The sequence below is a fragment of the Actinia tenebrosa genome, unplaced genomic scaffold (assembly GCF_029948245.1).
Source record: "Actinia tenebrosa isolate PJP-AT-01 unplaced genomic scaffold, QUT_ActTen_1.0 PGA_scaffold3__52_contigs__length_22856419, whole genome shotgun sequence".
NCBI lineage: Eukaryota > Metazoa > Cnidaria > Anthozoa > Actiniaria > Actiniidae > Actinia > Actinia tenebrosa.
In genome coordinates this window covers 12,839,805-12,867,455 of record NW_028292580.1, presented here as the reverse complement: position 1 = coordinate 12,867,455, position 27,651 = coordinate 12,839,805, and the positions used below count along the sequence as shown (strand labels likewise).

The 27,651-nt window shown below is 38.7% G+C and overlaps 1 protein-coding gene across 3 annotated transcripts; it reads right to left on the bottom strand.

Annotated features, from left to right (window-relative positions):
* Window positions 1-733: 733 nt before the first annotated feature.
* Window positions 734-24,320, bottom strand: LOC116286939 (organic cation transporter protein). Of its 3 annotated transcripts, none has more exons than XM_089035297.1 (10): window positions 24,211-24,320; window positions 19,438-19,735; window positions 19,023-19,251; window positions 12,501-12,699; window positions 11,353-11,565; window positions 3,977-4,111; window positions 3,605-3,699; window positions 2,623-2,731; window positions 1,745-1,817; window positions 734-1,309 (listed from the first exon to the last, which is right to left on the bottom strand). In XM_089035297.1, the coding sequence occupies exons 2-10, from the start codon at window positions 19,720-19,722 to the stop codon at window positions 1,055-1,057; spliced, it is 1,593 nt and encodes a 530-aa protein (XP_088891423.1). In that variant the 5' UTR covers window positions 19,723-19,735; window positions 24,211-24,320; the 3' UTR covers window positions 734-1,054. The 3 variants fall into 3 exon arrangements, with proteins under 3 accessions (XP_088891423.1, XP_088891425.1, XP_088891422.1); XM_089035299.1 differs by having other exon boundaries at window positions 19,438-19,706; window positions 24,211-24,316; XM_089035296.1 differs by lacking the exon at window positions 24,211-24,320 and adding an exon at window positions 20,991-21,187.
* Window positions 24,321-27,651: the final 3,331 nt, after the last annotated feature.

The window sequence follows — 27,651 nt, the reverse complement described above, 5'->3', positions numbered from 1 at the left end:
CTAAATGTTTCCTAAGGTGGCAAAACTGTCAGGAAACATCGGGAAACAATGTTTCCATGCGTCTTAGAAACATGAAATGTTTCTGCCCTACAGCAAAACATTTTTTGCGTCTTGGAAGCAAAATTTGTTACACGCAGCAATGTTTCGCATGTGGCTAAACTGGGAAACATCGAGGAAACATGCGCGCGGTAAACATGTTTTTGGAAACATGTTTCCTCGTTTAGCCAGGGCCTTAGAATCAGAGAAAATTCTAACGGCTCCCCGACTCCCTTATGGATAAACCCTGCTACACTAGGCTACTGGATATTATTTTAATCAGTTTAATATATTTCATAATATTAAATAATATAAATGAACCATTCAAAGAAATGATGAATTCATACACGAGAATAGTAATGAATATTGTCATCCAATTTCTAAACATCGAGAGAGCAAAAGGACAGAGGACAGAAAATGAAAATTCCTTGCTAGCAGAGCGAAGTCTCCCTCGTTGGCGATTCTTGGCCAAGAATCCGGCGCCAACCGGAGGGAGACTCTGCTAGCAGGGAACAAGGAAAACTATTATTATTGGAGAAAATCAAAGTTAAATTTTTAAATTTTAGACTTCCATGCTGCGTCAAAACAGCAATTTGTTTTTTTCTCTCAATTTCTCATGTGAATCTCAATCAGCATCTATAAGAACTTCAATAATCTGTTTAGAGAAACACGTCAAAGAACTTACGACAGAACTCACTTAGTGATGTAATAATTTATAACTTTACTGCATTTTTCGAAGTGTCATTTCATCCATGTATCATGTTTTATTGACTTTTTTTACTCCATTAACAGAGTCCCACGAGCCCTATTTCTTACTGCGCATGCTCGACGAAATAAATTTCGTCGAGCATGCGCAGTAAGAAATAAGGGCTCTCTGGGTACGAGATTGTGATATTGCCCAAAAAATGTATTACGGATGCTCGAAAGATGACCCTTTTCGACACTTGTGTATCTAGTGAATGACTGCCATAAAATTCAATTTTGACAATATTTTTTACAGTTTCATATTCATTCATAATCAAACTGCATTTTCTCTACCATTCGCCAGTTTCCTACATATTGGGCTAAGCTTCACCACGCTTCCATGCTGCTCATCAGACCCATCAATCTTGCCTTTATTCTCTTTTTCAAGGATTTCTTCTGAAGTAGAAGTTGAATCAATCACATCTGGCATGGGCTGATCCTTCGTTTCTGGCAGGGACATACACAGGAAGCCCGCGATTAGAGCAGCACCTCCCATGATACCATACGGCAATATAGTGTGGATTCGCTTCTGTAAGTCAATCAATAATTCACAAATTATTCCTTCGAGGTTACCAAAAATATGTAATATGTACATATATTGAGCAACAAAAATTCGCTTGCTTTTAGAAGCCATCAATACATAGTTTGGGATCCCTGAGGTCAGACAAATTGCCGCAGATATGCTGAGCGTTGAATAGGCGTGCGCATGCGTGAAGTTGTCCAAGTAAATGAAAGTAAATGAAAATATGGCGAGCGAAAAAAAATGAGACGTAAAATTGAAGAAATACTAAATTCAATTCAAATAGATAATTGGTCGAGTTTTTAGACGGAATTAGTTGTATTAGCAACATCAACGACAAACAACTAAAAAAAGAAAAGCTTTATACTTTTGTTTTCTTGATAAATACGAAACCAAAAGCATTGGTTAATCAGTAATGAAGAGTGGAATAAAACGGATACTTGCCAGCCAAATTACGTATGACGATAAAAATGATCCTATTCGGCCAGCTGCAGACGATGTTCCCATCCCAACACTCCTACATGACAGAATGAAACAACCCAATTAAGTAACTGGAATATTGGAGTATTTCACTACTCTCTGACTTCTTTCTGCATTCTGTACGTGATTCGATTCCTGGATTTAGCATCACATGTGAGTAGAGTTTGTTACGGCCAGATCTCTCCCTTGTTTTTAGGGTTTTTATCCGGGTTCTTCGGGTTTTCTCCCTCCCCAAAACGCAACACGCTAAATTCCACCGTAGTTTTGCCAGGGTTCAATCTGAGAGGTAATCGAGGCCTGACTTAGATCAGCCATGAAGTTGTTTCAGGGTTGGATATGTGAGATAGCCGTGCAACGACTTAGAGCAGCCCAGAGGTTGTTTTCAGGGTGTTCTCTATACTACAGAGCCTTTCCCCTTCCTCTCGATACCACTAGCTATATCCGAGTTTACCCTCTTCGAATTATTTTTGCAAAACGTTTTCCTTTCGGAGTAAAAAGATAAAGCTGTTTTGACAAGTGTTAAAACCAAGCCAAAAATAGGAACGACGAAAAATATTGTGAATTTGTTTTCACTATGTTAGAGTTTTCGTTTTTTTCCCCAATATATTACTGGACCAAATGCACTTGGGCGTAATGTTTTTCCATTTCAGCAGGCCAAGTGAGATTCTCTCGAGAATAAGATTCTTTGTTTCAGTTGTATCCATATTCACTGTGTGTCTTCTCATGTGCAAACGTTAAACAAAAAATAATACTCTAGGGAATGACACGTGGTTTGAAATGGGAAAACACTCTGCCCAAGTGGATTTGGCCCATAAAATTTTCTGGAGAACAATAACACCCACCTTATAACTGTAGGGAACAGTTCAGCAGAATACACGTAAATCGAGTCAAAAGATATCATAATAAAGAACTTCGCTATCATGGCTGTGATGATACAACCAACAGCAAGGCCTGGGGGGGAAACCAGTGGTTAATAATATCCGATCGAACGATGACGGGTGAAAACACAATATTTTAAAAAGAAGCTCAATCATGAAGATAATGTCATGAAATTAAACAAGAGAAAAGGGGAAAAAGCAAAGGGAAAAGAAAAGAAAGGAGTGTGAAGGAAAGGACAGGAAAGGAAGGAAGGAAAAAGCAAAGCAAAGCAAAGCAAAGCAAAGCAAAGCAAAGCAAAGCAAAGCAAAGCAAAGCAAAGCAAAGCAAAGCAAAGCAAAGCAAAGCAAAGCAAAGCAAAGCAAAGCAAAGCAAAGCAAAGCAAAGCAATAGTGAAAAGGAAAAAATGTTTATTTCATCATGGGTTTCTATACATTCATTGATTCATGATTATAGATGCATGATTGTATAATAGATTATCCGGGGTGAGATATGGATAATACACTACCCACGCACTCTATGATCTACTGTAAAACTGAGATATGATATCAATAACATACTGATCTGATGGTATCAGACTTGATACTTTAATGGACTGGACTATTGAACTAATGACACCCTTCATATGAAGAACCAAGTAAATTAACAACAACAACTTGCAATCATTAACAAGAGAATATAAAAAAATAGGTGGACGCCATGTTGGCTGGCGGTGTAGAGGACCAACATGGCGGCTCTTAGAACCTGGAAACTACACACTTAGTAACTCAAAAAAGCTCTTTATTATCCCTTTCTCTTTCTCTCTTTCCATTCTTTTTGGATCCTTTTTCCTTTATTCATTTATTTCTTTCATACATTCCTTCCTTCCTTCCTTCCTCCTTCCTTCCTTCCTCCTTCCTTCCTTCCTTCCTTCCTTCCTTCCTTCCTTCCATTCTAATTCCCAGTTACCTTCATCATCAGGATCACTCATGAGTAGAACAGTGCCTATCGAAGCCAAGGAAGCAAAAACCATCGGTACGACTGTTGACCTCTTTCGTCCAAACCTGGAAGACAAAAAACCTTATTACGTGTAAAAAGCAAAGAAAAAGGTACGTGAATTCTCGAGCAGAAGCCTCTAAGTACTCATAACTAAATACCTCGACGCCAGATTGAAATGAAATTTAGAATCCTTAATTACTCATATAAATGAAGGCCAGAGCTTCGAACTCACGAACCAAAGCGGTGAGAGGCCAGTTGCGCATGACCAGCGAACACCAACACCTGTACTTCCCTAAAGTAAACTATGAAAGAGAGTAAAAAATCTTATCTTTTTCCCCCTACCTTTTCATGCAATATATAGCAGCAGCATTAGCAGGGATTTCTATGATACTAGTGAGGAAAAAATTGAGGTACATGTTTCCATCCAAAGTCTGTGAGCTGAGACTGACTCCATAGTACACCATCGCATTAATTGCCCTAAAAATGGGGAAACTTAAGCTGAATCAACTCAATATTTTAACGTGGTGCATGCAAGGCATTGAATACTATTTGTGAATTCGACGCACACTTTGAATATCGGTTTCTCAGAAGGAGAAATTGGATACTGGAAATACATGAAAGGGAGACCAAAATATCAATGACAAAAACAGATCGCATTGTTTACCTTACGAGTCCGTATTAAAGTGCGATAAGGAAAATGTTTCTCCGTCCCTTGATTTAAAAGTTTTTCTCCGCTGTCTCCGATTATCCTTCCTCCACGAGACTTAAGAGGGCGTCTCTGTAACAGCGTGCCACTCGATCTGGGCTCGAAAAATAGATTTCTATTATATTGCTATCATCGAAAGTACTATCTATCCTCACTACAAAATTGCAGTTAGAATTGTTCTAAATTCTTTTTTCCACCCGCTATGCGAATTTTTGTCCATCGGCCCCAAATCAGTGAAAGACGCCGATTTTCGAGGTCGGCCGAGGGCTACTTTCAAAGTCTGTTTTCTCGGGTTTCTCTGCACATAAAAGCTATTTTTTCTATCCAGAACTTTAGTCTAGTGTAACTTCTGCATAAAAACAGTAATAGTTTTTTTTGGAATGCGCGAATTCTGAAAAATAATCCTAACTGATCGAGACTACTGAAAGCGTGACGTGGAAAGCTAAGATTATGAGACCTCGAATATTGCAAATTTCTCATTTGTGGCACCTAACCCAGCCCTAAAATATCATTCAACCTTGAGATAAGAAGCTATTTTATAGATGTGTGCAATAAAATTTGCGGCACATTGCGTTTCTACGAAATAAGCTAAGTTTCAAATTGTTCTATTTTCAGTTATTTCCTTGCGTGACACGACAGGCCGTTGGGTCTGTGACGGCTACTTCTTTGCTCGTTATCCTCAATACCATTACCTAAAATATAATATGACGAATTAAACCTTAACTTTACAATATTTGTTCCATTATAAAAGATTTCAATGATCTACGGCTTCATTTAATAGTGTTTCTATAACCTGTTTTGAAGTTTCACCGCACAGTAATTTTTGTAATTTGAATATCTCGAGCTCCTCGGGAGGTCAATCGTTATTTGTTTATTTAATTATAGTAAAGAAATCCTCGCTTAGTAATATCTCGAAACATCCTAAAGAGATCCAAAACTGAGAACTGTTCTTGTTGGTAGAGCTAAACATTTTCTTGTTTTTTTATAAGTTGTAGGTAATATATCATTGATATCTTTGTCACTAGTCATTTAACTTTCTCAACGTTTATTTCCTTTATAAATTATCCATCATTTTCTATTGGTGAAAAGGTATTTCGTCCTTCCGATATTTTCGAACTCCATATACTATCATTTTTTCGAAAAAATACTTTGCAGTCTTGACTGTCCTTCGGCTGAGACGACGATTTTTGCAACAGGTGTAAACAAACGTATGAATTCATTTATAACTACAGAACGAGTGATTGTGAAAATTATGATCATATAGGGGCGGCGGTTCGGAAGTGGAGGTTGGGGGTACTGGCTCCTCCAATACTTTTTAAGATATAGATATACTCTGTAGATATATAAAACACGCTTTGTTAGTCATATCTATTTCATTGGTCGTTGTCTTCATGCTAAAGTCATTCCTGTTGGTTTTCGTGTTAAGTTTCATGCTTCTAATTTTGGTGTCAACTCTACTCAGTATTTTTCCGATGTTTCTTCTGCTTGTTCCACTTTCTCTCGCTCTGTCATGCGTTCCACTATTCGTAGTATGTGCTGTAAACGTGATGCCCTCACTCTTGATACTGCTGCTTGCCTCAGAGACTTGTCTAATGTCTGTCCGGCAGTGTTAGTTTCCTCCATTCGTAATCACATTCTTACTCTTAACCGCCGTTTGTACCAGTCTTTGTTTGTTACTAAGCGTAATAAGTTTGTGTCTCTTGTTGGTTTTGATCCTTTTACACATGTTGAACATAGCAATCACAATGTCTTCAGTCATTCCGTTGTCACCATTCCCGAAGATTTACCTCTTTCTGATTCTGAAATTTCAGTTCTTAGCAAGGGTTTGAACTTCGTTCCTCTTGCTAAGAAATCTGATGAATTTCAGGTCAAGAAAGACTCTGAATCTTTTTTTCGCCGTACTCGCCTTAAAGCTTTTTTCTCCGACTCTTCTAACTCTAACTGTGAACGTGATGTCTTTGAGCGCCTTTGTCCTCGTAAGTCTAACTGGGTCCCTCCCGAGGGACAATTTTCTTCTCTTGATCTTTTTGTCAATAAGTGTCGCCGTGATATTTCTAATGTCAATCTTAACCGTAAACTCAGTTATTCTAATCTTTCTAAGGACGAGTGGTTGGCTTTACGTCAATTACGCAATCGTTCTGACATTGTTATTAAGCCCGCTGACAAAGGCGGTGCAGTAGTTGTCTGGCGTTCTGACCTGTATAAACAGGAGGCTTTACGTCAACTCTCTGATACTAATTTTTATTGTGAAGTGGATAAGGATCTTACCCCTGACAATCAAAAATTAGTTAAAGACACTGTTAACTCTTTCATTTCTGATGGTTCTTTACCCTCCACTGCTAAAAACCTTTTTGTTATTACTCCTCGTACTTCTCACGTCTATTTTCTTCCTAAGATTCACAAAGCTAACAACCCTGGTCGTCCTATTGTTTCTGCTTGTAGTTGTCCCACCGAACTCATCTCTAGCTATCTAGATTCTCTCATGTTGCCTATTGTTCAGTCTTTACCTACTTATATTAAGGATACTAATCACGCTCTTAGTATTTTTAATGATTTTCGCTTTCCTGATAACTCTTCTAAGCTTTTGTTTACTATGGATGTCAAATCTTTGTATACTGTTATTCCTAATGATGAGGGCCTTCGTGCTCTTCAGCATTTTTTCGATCTTCGTCCTGTCCTCGAGCCCAGCACTCCCACTTTGTTACGCTTAGCTGAACTTGTTCTTACTCTTAATTGTTTTTCTTTCGGTGATCGGTATTATCGGCAGGTAAACGGTGTTGCTATGGGTACTAAGATGGGCCCTAGTTATGCCAATTTGTTTGTTGGTTATATCGAAAACCTTGTTTTTCAACAATATAATGGACCTAAACCTGAGTTTTTTGGACGGTATATTGGTGATTGTATTGGCGCTACTTCTTGTTCGCGTAATGACTTAGATTCTTTCATCTCTTTTGTTAACTCTTTTCACCCTGCCTTAGACTTTACGTGGGAGGTTAGTGAAACATCAGTCACTTTCCTTGACATCTTGCTTAGTGTTAATGACGACCGTCTTAGCACTAGTGTCCATTACAAACCTACTGACTCTCATTCTTATTTACTCTACTCGTCTTCTCATCCTAAGCACACTCTTAACGCTATTCCGTTCTCGCAATTTCTTCGTCTTCGTCGTTTGTGTAGTGATGATCTTGATTTTTCTGTTAAATGTTCTGAGATGCGTTCCTTCTTCCTTAAGCGTAATTATCCTGCTCATGTTATTGATCGCGCCATTCGTAAAGTTTCTACTATTGATCGTACCACCGCTCTCACTCCTCACACTCGTCTCTATAATGACCGCATTCCTTTCACTCTTACGTATCATCCTATTAACATTTCCATTAAACCCATTGTTAACCGCAACTTTTCTCTGCTTGACTCTGATACTCGCACTTCTGCTATTTTCAACAACCGCCCTCTCTTTTCCTATAAACGTGATCGTAATCTCCGTTCTTTCTTGGTCAAGGGAGTTCTTCCCTCTAACAAAGAACCTGGTACTTTTCGCTGTTCTCGTAAACGTTGTTATACTTGTCCTCACATAGCCTCTCACACTTCTGTTGTCGGTCCTAAATCAACTATTAAAATCACTGACCATTTTGTTTGTACCACTTCTAATGTTGTATATTGTATTAAATGTACCCGCTGTAATCTTTTGTATGTGGGCGAGACTGGCCGCCGTCTTGGTGATCGCATTTGCAATCATCTTTATGATATTCGCAATAACGATCCCACCAAACCAGTTTCCCGCCATTTTAATCTAGCTAACCATTCTCTTTCTGACTTCATTGTTTTCGGTCTTTCTTTGCTTAACGGCAACAATGATTGTCGCAAGACCAAAGAAATGCGGCTTATTCACCTATTGGGCACTCTTAGTCCCAACGGGATTAATGAACGCTTTATTTTCAACTAACCTTTTCTTTTGTCTTTTGATTGTTTGTTTTTGTTTCCTTGCCTACCTTGCTCTCATTGGTTTCTTTTGTCTTATTCTATCATATATACACTCCTTTCTACCACTTCTTTCTCTTTTACTCCGACGAAGGACTAGCGTCCGAAACGTCAGTAAGTTTTTTCATCTTTTCACGGTGTATAATTTACCTTTTCATCATTACTGTTTCTGTAGATATGCTTCAAATAAACCATTATTGTTATTATCATTATTACCATTATTCAATCAATCAATCAATGTATTGCTTATTTCTCTTAGAGAAACATTCAGCTCTCACTCTACTCGATTAAGTTCAGCTACTTTGAAGCCAAGCTATTATGGTTGCGTCTAAAGCATTCTTTCAAAATCTGTGATGGTTGATATTCCTGAAATCTTTTGTTCTTGTTGATGCTTTTATTGGACGGCCTTTTCTCTTGTTGTTGTTTTGCTGTATTATCATTATCATTATCATTATCATTATCATTATCATTATCATTATCATTATCATTATCATTATCATTATCATCAAAAGAATATTTGCGCCTGGTAAGCAAAATACAGGGAAACTGTGAAAACGTGGTCACGTTTGCCGTTTGCGGGGAGAAAAAAAAGTCAATCTAAAACTCTCTAATGTTTAGCTTCCGCCATTGAAGGCTGAGATCTTGTTTCTTTGATATAGTAGTCGCATAGATCGTACGTGTCATAATGCACTAGTCAATTGAAACCCCGGCTAGCGGGGCAATGAACGGGGACGTGACGCGTTTTTGATGTACTTTTAAGAGCATGATTGCACCCGGGGTTCGGGGATTTAACGAATGGTTTTCTCAGCGGGGAATCGAGCGGGGATTTTAACGCTCGTTTGAATATGTCAGCCTGGAAACAAGAGGTCGGCCATCTTGAAAAATACCGAAGAAGGCGTTGTGATTCCAAGCACAGGCAGCCCGTAGCCTAGTACAGGACAGTATGTTCTACACAAAACACATGCTCAAAAAAACTTATAGCAGTTTCTACCTATACACTTTTACACTGAACTCCACTGATAAGAACCTTTCTTAAAATTGTAGCCTTATAGGTTCTTATTATCCTTTTTTCGCAGGGGTCGGGGGGAGGGGGTTTCAATTGACTAGTGAATAATGGGGTGTTGCAGGCCAATGTTATCCTCAATTTCTTGTAACAGATTTATACGTTCTGACTCTCGTATTACATCCTGAATGTCTTCCTCGTCTACCAAAGATCGTACATTTTCCTGAGGACTGGTCACGGTAATATCTCGTGCTGTGGATTTTTTCGCGAAGTGGAAAGACGTGAAAAGAATCGTGCAATCTGGGTCTTCGATAGCCCGATTCTTCTCTTTCAAAGCGCCTTTCATTGTTCTCATTTCTCGCGCACCGCATTTCCGCGGCAACTTGTTCAGGGTCTGCTTTTCTACCAGTCCTCTCACCCAGGTCAAACTTTGCTGTCAAATACGACGGCACATTTTTCTGTAGAGCAGCTCCGGCTCTTGGTTTTAGAGCCCAGCCCATGCTAAGTATTGAAGGTGTCTCTTGAAGAAGTGATATACTGTATAAGAAGCTTCGTCTGGTTCTCGGCGGAGCCCATCGTAAGTAGGTTTATTTCTCTCTGATAATTTCGCTCTTAGATATATATTCGTATTTGTAATTATGGTTATTTGTATTATATTAAAGATGTATATTTAATAAAAAAAATTATGCATTAGTTATTTTGTTTTATTTTATTTTATTTTATTTTATTTTTTTGCAAGAGTCTTCAATTTAGACGTCCTAGTCTAACTCACTAGTATTCAGTACAAAGACATAGATTCAGTATTCCAAGTACTAATATAAGTATAGAGTTGAGCAATAACACAGTGAAAATAACGATGCTAACGCGGGCAAGTACATCCTTCACTTACAATAATATGAATAATATGTTACCTTCAACTAAAAAAACTAGAAATATTCAGCTCTACAAACAAGAACACTTCTCATTTTTGGATCTCTTTAGGATGTTTCGAGATATTACTAAGCGAGGATTTCTTTACTATAATTTAATAAACAAATAACGATTGACCTCCCGAGGAGCTCGAGATATTCAAATTACAAAGATTACTGTGCGGTGAAACTTCAAAACAGGTTATAGAAACACTATTAAATGAAGCCGTAGATCATTGAAATCTTTTATAATGGAACAAATATTGTAAAGTTAAGGTTTAATTCGTCATATTATATTTTAGGTAATGGTATTGAGGATAACGAGCAAAGAAGTAGCCGTCACAGACCCAACGGCCTGTCGTGTCACGCAAGGAAATAACTGAAAATAGAACAATTTGAAACTTAGCTTATTTCGTAGAAACGCAATGTGCCGCAAATTTTATTGCACACATCTATAAAATAGCTTCTTATCTCAAGGTTGAATGATATTTTAGGGCTGGGTTAGGTGCCACAAATGAGAAATTTGCAATATTCGAGGTCTCATAATCTTAGCTTTCCACGTCACGCTTTCAGTAGTCTCGATCAGTTAGGATTATTTTTCAGAATTCGCGCATTCCAAAAAAAACTATTACTGTTTTTATGCAGAAGTTACACTAGACTAAAGTTCTGGATAGAAAAAATAGCTTTTATGTGCAGAGAAACCCGAGAAAACAGACTTTGAAAGTAGCCCTCGGCCGACCTCGAAAATCGGCGTCTTTCACTGATTTGGGGTCGATGGACAAAAATTCGCATAGCGGGTGGAAAAAAGAATTTAGAACAATTCTAACTGCAATTTTGTAGTGAGGATAGATAGTACTTTCGATGATAGCAATATAATAGAAATCTATTTTTCGAGCCCAGATCGAGTGGCACGCTGTTACAGAGACGCCCTCTTAACAAGTTAAATTCCAATTCAATCTGTGAATAGCCATGCCCTGACTTAAATCAGCCCAGAGGCTGTTTTAGGGTTGGATCTGTGAGTAAGCCGTGTCCTGACTTAGACCAGCCCGGAGGTTGTTTCAGGGTATCGATAGAATTTGAAGGAATTATAGAGACATTATGTCAGAACGACTTACATACTTACCAAGCTACCCAAAAGACAATAGTGAAATGTGTCATCCTTTTCCCGCGAAAGAGGTCCAGAAAGGTTGCGCTATTTCTACGGCTAGTCGAAGGCTCCATCAGTGAGTCGCTGGGAATAGTTTTCTTGTTGAATTCTGCCACCTTTTGAATGATGTCTTCTGCTTCTGCAATACGATGTTTAACCAGCAACCAATGAACTGATTCAGGGATAAACCTGATAAAGTTAACGATAAATAATTTACTGTGAAACAAAATATATAAAAAGTTTGTTGTTATTCTTCATTCTTTATGCTTGGCCTAAAGAGCCGGATACATTTTAAGTGTTAACGTTTGCGCGCATAACGAAATTTCACGCACAACTTTCTAAGTATCAAGATTGCGCACATCTCATGCCTGACATTTCAACGATCTTTTGATCCCCAGATTCAATAGAAGCACTATATTGGTGGAAGGGCTTTCAGCAACTTAGGCCCACGACTTTGGAACAAGCTTCCTAAAGACTTAAAGAACACCGGAGAACTAAAAACTTTCAAAAAAGCTTAAAAACTCATATCTCATATATTTATTATTTATTATGTATTATTTTTATTGTTATTATTTTATTTATTCTTTTCTTAACTTATATCCTCTAGTTTTATCTTTAACTGTTTTTGGATTAGTTTTTTAGTTTCTTTAAGTTTTGTATATATTTAAACAAGTATTTTGTGAAACGCCGTAGAGTCTTAGATATGGCGCTATATAAATATCTATTATTATTATTATTATTATTATTATTATTATTATTATTATTATTTCTGAAACTTTTTAGTAATTTTTAGCTGAAATTTTTTTTTTAATTTTTAGCTTCGTTGTGCGCAACAAATTGCAAGGCTGCAAGACGCTCGAAACATGTGCAAATCGTATAATCGTATATTCGTTCTTTACTGTGAAGTTGGATATATTAATTCACTTTGAGAAAATTCAGTACTATGCTCCTTGTAAACTCTGTTGCCTTTTGCGCGGAATGGATGTGCTCTTATTTCGAATCTGGAAGTTCAATATGCGTTTTTTTAAATTCTTATTCCTATGGTTTTACCTCTGCTAGTTTTTGCTTACGGTATGTGCGTATTAAAAAAAAACAATATTTATCATAAAGCTGTATCATCTTACCACCAGGAAAAGACAAAAGGAATCCCCGTTACAGTAATAACAATCGTCAAGACTCGCCAATCACGGATGAAGTACGCGATGAGGCTGGTAGTCATGAAAGAGCATGTCCAAGCAAACCACAGGATAGTTCCTGCCACGTTACGATGACGAACTCCAACGAACTCAGTAACAAGAATGAACTGGCTCAGGGTGGTGCCACCTACAGAAAAGTGGTAAGATGTTGTCTTTATGTAGCTTTTATAGAAATGCAGAAAAATGCAAACCTACCTACGTACCTACTTACCTACCTACCTACGTACCTACGTACCTACGTACCTACGTACCTTCGTACCTACCTACCTACCTACCTACCTACCTACCTACCTACCTACCTACCTACCTACCTACCTACCTACCTACTTACCTACCTACCAACCTACCTTTCTACCTACCTACCCACCTACCCACCGAAACCACCTACCTACCTACCTACCCACCTACCCACCGAAACCACCTACCTACCTACCTACCCACCTACCCACCTACCCACCTACCTACCTACCTACCTACTTACCTACCTACCTACCTACTTACTTACCTACCTACCTACTTACCTACCTACCTACCTACCTACCTACCTACCTACCTACCTACCTACCTACGTACCTACGTACCTTCGTACCTACCTACCTACCTACCTACCTACCTACCTACCTACCTACCTACCTACCTACCTACCTACCTACCTACTTACCTACCTACCAACCTACCTTTCTACCTACCTACCCACCGAAACCACCTACCTACCTACCTACCCACCTACCCACCTACCCACCTACCCACCTACCTACCTACCTACCTACCTACCTACCTACCTACCTACCTACCTACCTACATACGTACCTACCTACCTACGTAGCAGCAGTAAGGGGGACTCGCGATCGATGCCGTATATTTGCGGGTTTAACCCGCGGAATTAAGCACGCGGGTACAGTAGATTTACGGGATTTCCCGCGGTGTGTCCTTACTGCTGCTGTGTTGGGTACCGCAAACGGAGGTTAAAATATCCTTTATATATAGATGGATACCATCAAAAGCATTAGAAATAAAACTGTGCGCAAGCTCAGAACTCAGGTGCTGGACCGCTTAGACGCCGACTTTGCCTTCACGACATTTATGGAGGGAGATACAGACGAGACGATGGACGAGGAAAGAGCAGAAAGGATAATCAATTTGATGCCCGAAGGCGACTACCGTTTGGAGTTGACGTTTATAAAGTATTTAGTAGAGTGTACAGAATCCCATTTTCCCGGCAACCACTTTCGGCTACCTTTTTTTGTGTTCCAAAAGATGTGCATTGCTGTCCCAAAAGATGTGCATTGCTGTCCCAAAAGATGTGTCCCGAAAGATGTGTATTGCGTGTCCCATAGAAGAGTGTATGGATTGTCACTGCCTCGACACGACTACCTTTTCTCGCGTCCCAAAAGGTGTCGATCCGGATATCCCCCGTAGAATGTTAAGGTTAAATCTTTGTTAAGTATGTGTGGAAACTATTTCAAAGAGTGTCTTAGAATGTTAAGTATAAGGTTGTTATATTGTTAAGGATGTAAATGGAGGCTAAGATAGTAGAGTGTACAGAATCCCATTTTCCCGGCAACCACTTTCGGCTACCTTTTTTTGTGTCCCAAAAGATGCAGATCCATGTTCCAAAAGATGTGTCCCCCAAAAGAGTGTCTCAGAATGTTAACAATTAAGGTTAAATCTTTGTTAAGTATATATGGAAACTATTCCAAAGAGTGTCTCAGAATGTTAACAATTAAGGTTAAATCTTTGTTAAGTATATATGGAAACTATTTCAAAGTGTCTTAACAAAGATTTAACCTTAATTGTCAACATTCTAAGACACTCTTTGGAATAGTTTCCAGGTATCCTTAACAAAGATTTAACCTTAATTGTTAACATTCTAAGACACTCTTTGGAATAGTTTGCCCGAAGAGAATGGAGGCCCCTTCTACCTTCTTTGTAGGGCCACGCGCAATGGTGCAGCTACGTAGCCCGGAATTCGAATGTTGCCTATTGTCTCCTGCGCTCTGTACAAGCCACCTACCACATCCAAAAGGATTTCTATCGTGCGCTGTTTTCCTAGCATGTATCCAGCTATGCCTATGGCTATGTACAGATACATGCTATATCTGTGGACAAACAGGTATCTACCATAGGGTATTCCATGGACAAACATAGGGTATGTTCCGTATCTACCTACATATATGGCCACGCCAAAGATACTATCCGAAGAGGAGATCGCAGACCTTTTGGAAGACCGAAAGAATGGTATGGGGCTACAAAAGGTAGCCAAGAAGTATGGTATGGGTATTCCCAAAATACGCAGGATAGAGCGAGAAAATGGCGTAGAGGTTGCAATACCCGAGAAGCCACCAACTACAGACCTGCAGAAACATTCCCTGGAAGTGCAGGATTCTTTTGCTATAGTGTTGGACGATCTCCAAAAAGCTAGAGAAGAACTCCGAGACGCAAAGGAGGAATTGCTAGCCAAAATGGAGCAGGAAGAAGATTCGTTCGAGAAAATAGACGTGGAAGAAATAGAGGACGAAGTGGAGGACATATCCACAAAAATAGACTGGCAAATAGCCGGCAATGTGCTATTTGCAGTCGTAGGCATTGCTGCTGTCGTTTGGGCGCGCATGCAACCGCCCAAAGTTGTCTACTACAGACATCCAGCGGAGCCGCAGAGAAATTCTAGGATTCCGGAAATGGAGTAGAAACGTGCACTATTCTGTCTTTCTTCTTTGCTTTGGTAGTCTTTTCTCTGCCTATTTTGCAATACAAAGGCGCTGGAGATGTCCAGTCTATAGTTTGCTCTTCTAGAAAATGTCCCCAAACTGGAGTGGTTGCATGCTCCACAGTGCAGCCCTCCAATACGCACTCCGAACATAGCTCGGAAAGGAACAGTATTGTCCTTTCTTTTTTTCTGTAGGTGGTTTTGGCGTACTTCCAGCATTGGTATTCGTTCGGCTGCATATGTAGCGCCTGCGTACATTCTTTGTTCGGTGGCGCTACGACTTCCAGTAGCTTTCCTGGATTCTGCGGCATTTTGTGGTCTATTTCTCTGGCCAACTCGTGGTATGTGTCCAAGCCTGGTCCTTCCGGTACGAAGACAGTTGCTATGCCATTTTTCCACTCTAGCAATATTTCTTCTCCTGGTATGGCAGTGCGTATGTTGCCGTTTGCTTCGAACTTTCCAGCTGCAAATGCCTCCAATAGGGCTTCCGTGGCCCATGCCACAGACGTTTCTCTATTCCTCCGCAATGCTACTCGGTGCCCCCTTGCCGACCAGCCAGCATCCAAGTCTCTGGGGATCGCATATCCTAGTATTTTGTAGTCTCCTGCGGGTATTTGGTCCATCCTATGCACTTTGGCTCTGGGCGTCTCTGGACCAAACGAGCTTTCTTTTCCAAAGAACAATCTACGCAGATTGTCTGTTCTTTTGGAAATCCTATCCAACAGCTTTTCGTACTTTTCCAACTCTTCTTCTATCTTTCGCCTGTCTTCTTCTTTTTGCCGCAGGATGTTTTGCTTTTGTTCCGACAGCTCTGCGTGGTATCTCTGCGTGGCTTCTACCCACTCGTCGCCTTCCAAATCGTCTCGTATGTCTTCCAATCTTTGTTGTCGTTTTCTTTTGGACAGAAAGGATATCCTGCGGTCCGTAGGTACTTCCAGTATTCCGAAGAGACTCTTTTCTACTCCTATTCTTTGCGCCTTCTTCGTACGCCATATCCACTCTACGTGTTCCGTCGGAGGCAGCATTGTGGCAATGGCAGGGGCATTTGTATGCACTCGGGTGGGGAATTTGGACTCCGCCAATACCGTAGGCGAGTTTTTTGTGTAGCAGCGCAGCGGAGCTATTTCCACAGGTTCCATACCAAGCACATCTATGCGAAATATGGGGCATTTGCGCAGGCCAAACTCTGCTATGGTCCAAAGTACACATCGTTCCCATTTGTCGTTGCCACGAACTCGCACTCCGGCTATGCGTCTGGTTTCCAAATTACAGTACCAAGCTAGGAATATTTCTTTCGTCTCCTCGCAGCAAATGCACAAGCACCTGTCCAAATGTTCCGCAAGTGCCAACCACATATTCTTTGGCGGCTGTACTACGAATATGTCCTGCAAAGGTTCTAGTGTTTCCGCGATGGCATTGGTGTGGGATTTGGAGAAATCTTTGCCATAGATGGATATTTCCACTCTGGTGCATCCTCTTTTTTGCACGTCTGGGCGTAGGAATGTTCTACGCAAATGGTCGTTGGGGCAATCCACGTACTCTGCCAACTTTGCTCCTACTGGGTTTTGCACTTCTCCGGCTTCGAAGTTCGACACTATCTTGTTGTATATTTTGGTTCTCTTTCCGTCTTCCATCCAAGTACAAACATGGTTCCCGACGGCATGCGTATTGTCCAAAATGGTACCTTCGCGCCAACCAACTTCTCCTTGTTCTTTGTAGCCCATTTGCCTCAGTCTGCGCACCAATGCAGCTCTATCCAAAGTACCGGAGAAATCCTGTGTGTAGTCCACGGAGTAGATGCCATATCCTTGCCCATACAAAGCCATGGAGAATTTGCGTACGTTTTCCCCGACATCTTCTATTTGCAGCTCCGAAGTGTCTACTTTGGCCACGAAGTATCCAGCAGGATCTGTGTTGTGTATTCCATACCATTTGCCTTTGGCATTGGAGCGCTCTTCTATCTTTGCGATGTTTTCTACGATCTTTCCCTGCTTGCAGGTATGTACGATACTCGTGGGCAGAAACCCACCAAATGCCACTGTTGCTGCCGTAGATATCTGCGCAACTATTGTCTTTGCATTTCTGCAGAGCAGCTTCTTGCCATACAAATTCTCTTCCGCAACGAAACCATATACGAATATGTCGTCTACGAATGGCGGCAATCCTTCCAGCGGCTGCAAACTGGTAGTACCTTCGTTGTTGCGTAGGTAGTCGCATTTGGATATGTCCGGCAGCAAGTTCCCGTCGCATGCATTGTCCAGCAGCAAATGCGCCAACACTCTGCTCTTTGCACGTATGCCCATTTCTTGCAATGTAACCGAAATACTCTTTTGGGAGTCCATGTCTATATCTAGGAGCAGAAGGTTTTTGGCTACTACTACGAATGTGGTCCTGGTTGGACAGCCGTCGCAAGTTGGAAGGGGAGGCGAATCGCCTCTACCTTCTATAGACATCTTTTGGGGTAGCAATACACATCTTTTTGGAACACGCAAAGACACTCTTTTGGGGGACACATCTTTTGGAACATGGATCTGCATCTTTTGGGACACAAAAAAAGGTAGCCGAAAGTGGTTGCCGGGAAAATGGGATTCTGTACACTCTACTATCTTAGCCTCCATTTACATCCTTAACAATATAACAACCTTATACTTAACATTCTAAGACACTCTTTGAAATAGTTTCCACACATACTTAACAAAGATTTAACCTTAACATTCTACGGGGGATATCCGGATCGACACCTTTTGGGACGCGAGAAAAGGTAGTCGTGTCGAGGCAGTGACAATCCATACACTCTTCTATGGGACACGCAATACACATCTTTCGGGACACATCTTTTGGGACAGCAATGCACATCTTTTGGGACAGCAATGCACATCTTTTGGAACACAAAAAAAGGTAGCCGAAAGTGGTTGCCGGGAAAATGGGATTCTGTACACTCTACTAAATACTTTATAAACGTCAACTCCAAACGGTAGTCGCCTTCGGGCATCAAATTGATTATCCTTTCTGCTCTTTCCTCGTCCATCGTCTCGTCTGTATCTCCCTCCATAAATGTCGTGAAGGCAAAGTCGGCGTCTAAGCGGTCCAGCACCTGAGTTCTGAGCTTGCGCACAGTTTTATTTCTAATGCTTTTGATGGTATCCATCTATATATAAAGGATATTTTAACCTCCGTTTGCGGTACCCAACACAGCAGCAGTAAGGACACACCGCGGGAAATCCCGTAAATCTACTGTACCCGCGTGCTTAATTCCGCGGGTTAAACCCGCAAATATACGGCATCGATCGCGAGTCCCCCTTACTGCTGCTTACGTACCTACCTACGTACCTACCTACATACGTACCTACCTACCTACGTACCTGCCTACGTACCTATCTACCTATACCTGCCTACCTACCTACCTACCTACCCACCCACCTACCTACCTACCTACCTACCTACCTACCTACCTACCTACCTACGTACCTACCTACATACGTACCTACCTACCTACGTACCTGCCTACGTACCTACCTACCTATACCTGCCTACCTACCTACCTACCTACCTACCCACCCACCTACCTACCTACCTACCTACCTACCTACCTACCTACCTACCTACCTACCTACCTACCTGCCTACCTACCTACCTACCTGCCTACCTACCTATGTTACCTACCTACCAACCAACCACCGGTTAACGAGTCGACTTTTGAAAAGGTCTTTAGAGGAAATCAAACAAATTGGCAATTACATTACCTACGAAGAAGCCAACGATAGCTCTACAAACCACAAACATCCAAAAATATGGCGAGGCTGCGCTTAACAGGGCGGCTGCAACGACTCCAAGAGCACCAAAGTACGCGACTTTGCGTCTTCCAGTCTTGTCTGATATCCAGCTGAGGATGATGGCACCTAGCAGCCAGCCAGCAAAGATAGAAGAGGATGACACACTCTGTAGAATGGAGTCTTTGCACACGAGGTTCCACTGGTAAAATAGATAGCTATAAACTATTAATAGTGAATAATTGTAATGCATGATGATGAGATGACAGTTGGAGTCCTTGTACAAGACATTCCACTGGCCAAACGAATAACAATGAATTATTAACAATATGGTAGAAAGTAATGATGATGATGATGATGATGTCTCAACACAGGGAACCCATCTCACCTGAGTCACAGCGGAGGTGTAATCGTCAGTGAATTCCCAGTCACTTCTATCTAAGTCACATCTAAAGTTATAATGCTTGCTTGCTGGTTTGTGCACTCCAGTAAGATTACAGGCAGTGCTGTTATCGGCACATCTCCAACCCGGTTCAGCGGCTATGAAGGTTATAAGTAGGGTCTGGAATCCAACCACTGAAAAAGCGCAGAAGACGAAGATGGCAAGTAAACGAAGTTGGTAGCGACCCATGCTGCCGATCTGCTCGAAGGCTTCATCTATTGTGATTGACATTATGCCTTTAGTCCTGTGATGGAGAAAGAATCGACGAAATATATACTGAGACGGTCGGTTGGTCGGTCGGTCGGCCAATATTGTTTTTTAAAAATATTCCCGTCTCATAAAAATATGCGATATCAATGATTATAAATAACTCGGTTCGACTTTCTTTAGATCTGTCTCAAAATTACACTGAATTTGACATTCGTTTGTCGTATTGATATAAGATAAAAATATCACGACATGTAGTTTGTTATCTACAAAATACTAATCATCTCTTTCACGAACCAAAGCACGAAAAGAAAAAGAAAAAATCAAACTACCACAGATTTGAAAGCGTAGATGGGAATATATATAGCTAAAATTTCAGATATTTAGATGAAAATCACAGCCTTTATTACGATAATTATAAATCTAGTCTAACTCGTTAAAAGCAAATATTTGATAAATGTCTTGAGATTATTCGATATTTTTCTTCGAGATTGTGTACCTGTTTTTGCATTTTTTTCAAAAATAGAACAATTATTATTCCATTGTCAAATACCTATTTGTATGACCATAGATTATTGAAAGATTTGTTCACAAATGCTTGATACTTTAGAACACAAAAGAGGTCTTCTCCAACATTTCTGGCATGCACTGGAAGAAGCTTAGACATCAGTCTTTAGGCCACGGAAAAAGGACTTTACAGTAAGATAACAGAAATCCAAAATACGATTTTCAAGCTCATTTATAGTAGTACAACAATATCATCAAACATTTCAGCAGGCCGGTATTTTCCAGCATTAAATGCTATTAGTGAAGTCAGTATTCGGTATGCAAATACGCTATGACACCAAGCCGAGCTTTACTATTATTTGACTAAGATTTTTGCCAAATCATTGAAATTTGTACAAAATCCCTTTAATCAAACAAAAAACAAAAAACAAAAAAAAAACAAAAACGAAATAAGAAAAGAGAAGACCCTTAGGGCTTCAACAAGCTGAAATCCAAAAAAACATTAAAGCACTACGTTCATTGAATCCAAAGTTGGTCGACAGGTTTTATGCTGCATGAAGCTGTAACTATATTGTACGTTTACAAATGCCAATTTGAATTTATTCAGTACGTACATCAGTGATAGGGTCGAAGCAGCGATAGGGTTTCAAGCACTTTATGCTTACATTTAAAACTCATGAATTGAAGTCGTTTTCTAAGACCATTATGTTTACAATCGGACTCTCTAAAGACAAACCTGAAATCAGCTTTCGAAATGATGAGTACGAAAGCTAACTTTATCTTACCTTTATGGCTCCTTTTAGCTTAGTTTCAAGAGTGTCTCAATTGGAAAATTGAATGAAAGACTTCATAGTTACAGGAATTGAGTTGTCTTCGTACGTTTTAACTACTACACTTCTGCTTAGGCCCTCGATCTGTTTTTGACATTTGATTCTAAAATTGAATAATGGCTTTTGGAAGTCCTTAAGCTATTTGTACGGCTTTTGTAATTTGCATATGGATACCAATATATAATAAATAAACTAAGGTCAGTCTCAAATAAACAAACGAAGAAAACTATTAGAAATTAGAAAAAAATATTTAAAAAATTTAAAAAATATATAATAGAATATGCATAAATCTTTGAACCAAAATACGACATTTTACCACTTTACACCAAGATAAGCAGGCTAAGCGTTTCAAAAAATATTCAACCCTGTTTTATAGGTTTATGCGTTTGTGCAGTCGGATTGCTAATATGGTTTAAATTGAGAACAAAAAATTTATAACGCCGGTCAATTTTGAGCCGTGTAAAAGAAGAAACTAAGAACCAATGAACAACCAGAGTGGACAGAATATCATCAATCTTATTTTGTCAATATTCAATCTTATTTTGTCAATATTCAATCTACTTAGGGGGAGTAGACTAAACCATTGACAATGATATAAGTGTACTTAGGTGTATCTGTCTGGTACAATTTTGTACTAATGAGAAGTAGTTATCTATACTAATATTTTCCAAATTTAAGTGAAAGTCATAGCGGCTGAGTCAACAAAATTCATTTTTTTTTTTACGATTAATGCCTAAATTAGAAATATTTGAGAATTTTTTTTAGATGCCGGATCATGACCACAATCTAACTTCCGTTGCATTGGCAACCATAAATTTGGCGGGGAAAATTTCCATTGACACACACAGCTACGTAGATTACATTTTAAGACAATGGCTATCGGTAAAAGATGATAAAGGGATTTTTTTCACTTGTTTTTATGATTTTTTTTTCATTTTGTAGGTAAAAATGTTTTCACGTAAGATTGTGAATAGATTATCTAGTTTGAATAATGAATATAAATATATATATTTTAACGGTTTTTGATAATATTTTCACGTGAGTAAAACAAAGACAAATTACAACGAAAAATTTCAATTCTAATTTTCAGACAGACGGTATTTGTACAGGTGCAAACCACTCACTAAAATTGCCTTTAAATTTTTTCTAAATCAAGCATTCGAATAAGGAATAATTTTTCGGCGAAGAGTCAAGCTAAAGTCAAAACATTGCGACCCATTGCCAGGTAAGAATGACTGATATAGTATCTGATCATGACAAATAGAGTATTTATTGACTTCTATAGCCACTAGTGAAGCTTTTACGGTTGCCTCGGAAAGTTTGTACTAATTGCCAATTAATGATTAATTCGCGCTTTGCGTAACCAAGGCAACGGATCCGGATAAAAGGCCGCAACGCATCATTTGACCAGCTCCCTTATTAATTTTCCGTAGTTTAAGGTAGTCAGCAATCTAAAATATTGTATTTAAGGAAAGATATATATTACGAATCCTTTGGTTGTTTTTATTAATAATTCTAGATTTGACTTCTGCTTAAATTCTTACGGTTACCTTGACGACTAAAAACGCGAGTTTAGTTTGTGGTAATAATTTTTTTTACAACACGCGATATCAAGCTTCTGAGTTTATTTAATTCCTTTTTGGAACATCTGGCAGGGTAACCGGGAGGCCGAAGTCGAGACAGTTAGAGCTTTCAATTTTCTTCAGTTAACTGTTTCAGACGCTATTTAGGATGCAAATATTTTTTCTCCCTAATCTAGCGCGGGTTTTCCGTCTGTCGTTAACCAAAAAATGTTTGGTAATGAAGCCAAAGTGACTTCGATTCGAACCGATGGGGCCTTGAGTTTCATTCCCGTTTCGGTACTTTATTTCAGTTAGTTTGCCCTCTCTTGCGTTATGGTGTCTCCCAGTTTTCTCCTTCTCCCAAAAGTCAAATAGAATACTCGAAAAACTGAATTTAGGGATTGCCAGTTCGCGCCTTTTCGTCACCTCAAATTTCCTCGGGGATTTACAAAATGGTGTCAGAAGTCTAAAACGTTTCACTGAATGATCCAATAATTTAACTTTTTAATGTCGTGAGTCAAACATTTCAGTGTTTACAAAAGTATTTTAAGATCTTCCGGCAAATTTGTATGATGGGTGAAAAGAATTTTAAAAAATGCGAAAAAAGACAACACGTGGCGAAAGCTATAGCTGAATTCTCAAAAAAAATAAAAAAATAAAAATAAAATTAAAATTAAAAAAATAAAAAAATAAAACGAACCATCTGACAAACAAATTCGTGAATCTTTTGGGTGGAAACGTTTCGAGAGAAATTAAAACAACTCCTTTCCACTCGTGGAGCTAAACCATGAGTTTTGAGAAAAGTTTATTTCTCAAGGAAATGGACAGTGCAACACTGGTGGTAAAACTTGTTAAAAGACACCATTAGTGACAAAAGTTTGAAGTAAATTATTTTTGCAGCATGTAAAAGCGCCTCAAAAGGCAGCCAAGAAATTGAAACTCAAAGTCTATGAGATCTGTTCAATATCCAGTACTGTAATTACATCTAATTTTTCAGCTTAACCAGAGAAAAACAAACAGTAGAATCAACTAATTTTTCGCTCTAATTTTTCTTAACCTCTTGATCACTAACCCCAAGTGTTTATAAACGAAAAATGATATCTATATGTTTTACCGGTAAAATGATTTTTATGCTAATATCAAAAATAAAAAAGGAAGTAAAGTAAATTAGTCCTTGAGAGCTTTTGTAGTAAGCTGATTTGTGTTGTGAAAAGTCAAATAATTCATTCGTAAAAATAGTGGATAAATATTCGCTATGTCTCCACATCAAAGAATGACTTAATTCTATTGATAAATACCTTTTCGACTAACTCAGATTTAAAATTTTTGATAAATTTTTCAAACCCAGAATTGCCATAAAGAGTGAATCGTTTGAAACATTTGTTGTGTGTTTTTTTAACTTCGATTGTTCTCAACAGGGTCAACGCTTTGATCTGGATAGTAAAGAGTTAATGTGAAAACCAAGAATTACGTATACTCCGCCCATTCGATATCGATTTCTCTCGGGGAAATTTTTATGTCATTTCTGTGGGATAGAATAAATATTTCATGCCAAACGGGAAAACGGTACATTAATAATCTGAATTTTCAAAACACATGGAACTTTTACTTACTTAGTGATTGCTGTGCTGTCTGTGCGCTACAGCTGCAAAGCTGCCGAAGAAGACTTTAATCTAGGTTTCGAGATGCCTTCCACTAGTTGTGTTTCGAAGTTAAGCGCAAACAAAAGAGGATAATATAGGTTTTGTACAGAATTCTACAAAGCGAATTAGGATTGGAAGATTTGTCAGTTACGTTCAGCGATTGGTTGGTCAAAACTAGAGACATTTATTTATATGCGCTTGAGCTTATTGGTTTACTCAATAAATTAAATTCATTTATAATACCGCTGGGGTAATTATTTTTGAGATGATCAAACAAAATATTGAGAACAGAAGGTACATAAACTTGTCCAAGCTTCAATAGCTGCTGCATCAATGTAAACAAACTTTTTCCTGCCTATTAGTTTATTGTGAAACTCAATATTACTAGATTCAAACTATACGAAAAAAATATTTTTTGGGTCTTGCCATGATATATACTAAAAACGATGTCAATGATGCCAGAGTACAATATATATAATTCATATAAGTTTGAATTTAATGAAAGCCTTTATCAGATATGTATATAGTGACTGTTCAATGAGCAATTTGTTATAAGTACGAATGCTATGGTAATGAGTAGGAAATTAAAACTATGCCAACGTCTGACTGGAAGGGCACTGGTGTCGATTAAGCTGCAAGCTCAGAAAAATATATATGAGAGAGAAAAGCTAGTGAAAGAAAGAATAGAAAGAGGATGGAAGAAAGTGAGAGTGAGTTGATACATAAATAGAGAACTACAAATGAAAAGAAAACGAAAAGAATCAATTGAGGACAGGAAAATGACGAAAAAATTTAAATAATGAACAATTGAAAGAAAGAATTAATGTAGAAAGAAAGGTAATCTATCAAGTCTTTCATTCCCACCCACATGAGGACATGCAACGGACGAAACGTAAATTGAAGCAATTTTTAAGTCTTTACTATGACTATTATTAAAACGGTCAATTTTCATTACTCCTGTCAGTCCTGTCTTTTCCCTATTTATATTGACAATTTACAGCGACGCAACTCAAATTATTAGTTCACTACTGAGTTTGTTCTTGTGTGATGCAGTCTCGGTAAAATTCGCACGGTCAAATATCCACTGTTCAGCGTCGTCGACACTGTCAATAGAGCGAGCGTACTCGTATTTTAAACTGATTTGGTTAATAATATTTTCGTACCAAGTCAAACTTCTACAATCTTTCACAATCTTCTCACTGAATTCACTGAAGTCAAAAGCCAGAGATGTGCGCCTGGCAAAATTTCCCGCCAAATTGCCACAGAAAGTCCACATTTTTTATCAAGATACCATGGGGGATGGGATAGCATTTGTTTTACATTTCCGGCTCAGTCAAAAATAGGAAATCATAAATGGAAACATGTATGAGAGGAATTGAAAGGGGTTTGCTTCTCGGCACGCCACTCTTGCTCACTCAGTACCAACACATTATGCCATATAACCAAGAGAAAGTCCTTTTTGCTCTTGATATAACTGATTCACTCTTCGTCTTTCATTAAATTTTTCTAGTAGCCTTTAACGAGTGTGTTCATATTTTTCTTTCGCTTGCATCGCCTAAATCAACCTGATGTTGTACGTACATAATAACCCCATCCATATCATTCTAAACATTAATTGAAAAAAAAGTACTCGAATTGTTTTACATTATTTCATTGATCATCAAACAAAAACATCAATTCTTAGTCTAAAAAAGTAAGTTCATTAAAAATTTAAACAGCCGGAAAAAAACACTAAATATAGGAACAATAAGGACTTTTTTAAAACATGCGGCGAAAAGACAGGAACTTCGAATTCATTTAAAAGTTTTTCGCTTCCTTGATGAATTTTGATTTAATGAAAGAAATTATTGGAAGTGAAGATGCATTCCAAGGAGTATTTAAACTTTGTGACTGCATATCAGTCTCTCTTTGATCTAAAATATTTCAATTATTCATTATCAAAACACACAGTTTAAAAAGAAAATAAGAAAAAAAAGAAAAAAAAGAACAAATAATTACAGGTCATTTTTGTAATTGGGAGCTAAAAAATGAAAAAATACTAAAAAAAATGAAGCCATTTCCATGTCAAAAGTTCCAAATTTATGCGCCATTTTTAAAGCCAATCAAGTGTTCAGCTTACTAACTCTAAAGAAGAAAAAAAAAGCTTGTTTTTTGAACCTGACAAGTTCCATGGAGACTACAGAACACACTGAATACTTCAACTCAATAGTCAAGTATTTTATTGATATCAAGCCTGCGGCTCGCTTCTTAGTGATGATGTGTGAACTTCATGAGCCAACAGAAACCATTCCACATTCCACCTGTTCCGTTAATGAAATCTATGTTCAACTTGAACTCTCGTTTTAAAAGTACTAGATCCATCCTTCCATGCGGCTAGACTGATTCTATAAGTCATAGTTTTTGCTTCTTTGCAATTATGGGGTTGTGGTCGCGAAAACATTGCTTCGATATCTTACTATAACGAAACTTCCCGCTTATTGAAAAGTGTGAAATAAATCATGATTGATAACCTCTGAAGTAGGCCTACTATATACGTTGTGTAATCAGTGCATAAGGAGAGGTGGTTGTCTTATTCTAAGCTCAGTCGAGAAATAGAGGAATTCACGAACACTGGTGAAAAACGCACTGCGCACGCTCGGAAATGGCGTAGCATAACTAAGGCAATTTATATTTTTGATGCCGGTGTTTTGATTGTTTTACAAAATCGCAAAACTTAAGAAAAATACTGAAAACTTAAGGTTGTCCTTTTCGCAATAGCAAGATAATTTCGATTGTGACACACTGCTCGGATTTATACAAAAAAACTTTTGTTTATACAAAGCAAAAATAATCTTTGAAAATGCCGCCACTCGCGGCCCGACGTCGACATCCAGCATGGCTAATTTGCAGATAATCACATGGTCGGATTCTATGTAAAGAAATCCAAAAATATCTGTAAAATTCCAAAACGAATATTTAAAAAATAGCCCTGTCAGTTAAAGTGCCTATCACCCTTCTGACAATATTGTCAGTATTGATTCTACATGGTGTAAGATGTTGAATAACCCGAAAAAATTACATAGTTTGAGTGCGGCTTCTTGAAGTTATGAAGGTTTTTCCATGTCATATGCTAATGCTGTGACGTATGAGGAGGCATTTATGGTTATTTGTTGTTCCTCGTAATTCGAAATACCGGCTTCTATGGGAAAACTAACTTGCAATCATTTCTATAAGAGCAATGGGGAAAACAATGACGTATTTCAAATTTAATTTATCTGTACCAGTAGTGTTTTGTATATTAAATGATTACTCCTCATACGTCACAGCATTAGCATATGGCATGGGTCTCTTATCCCTCCCCCACTAACTGCAGGGGATAACGGAGACCGACACAAATAACGTCTGCAAAGAGACCGACACCGGACAAGAGAC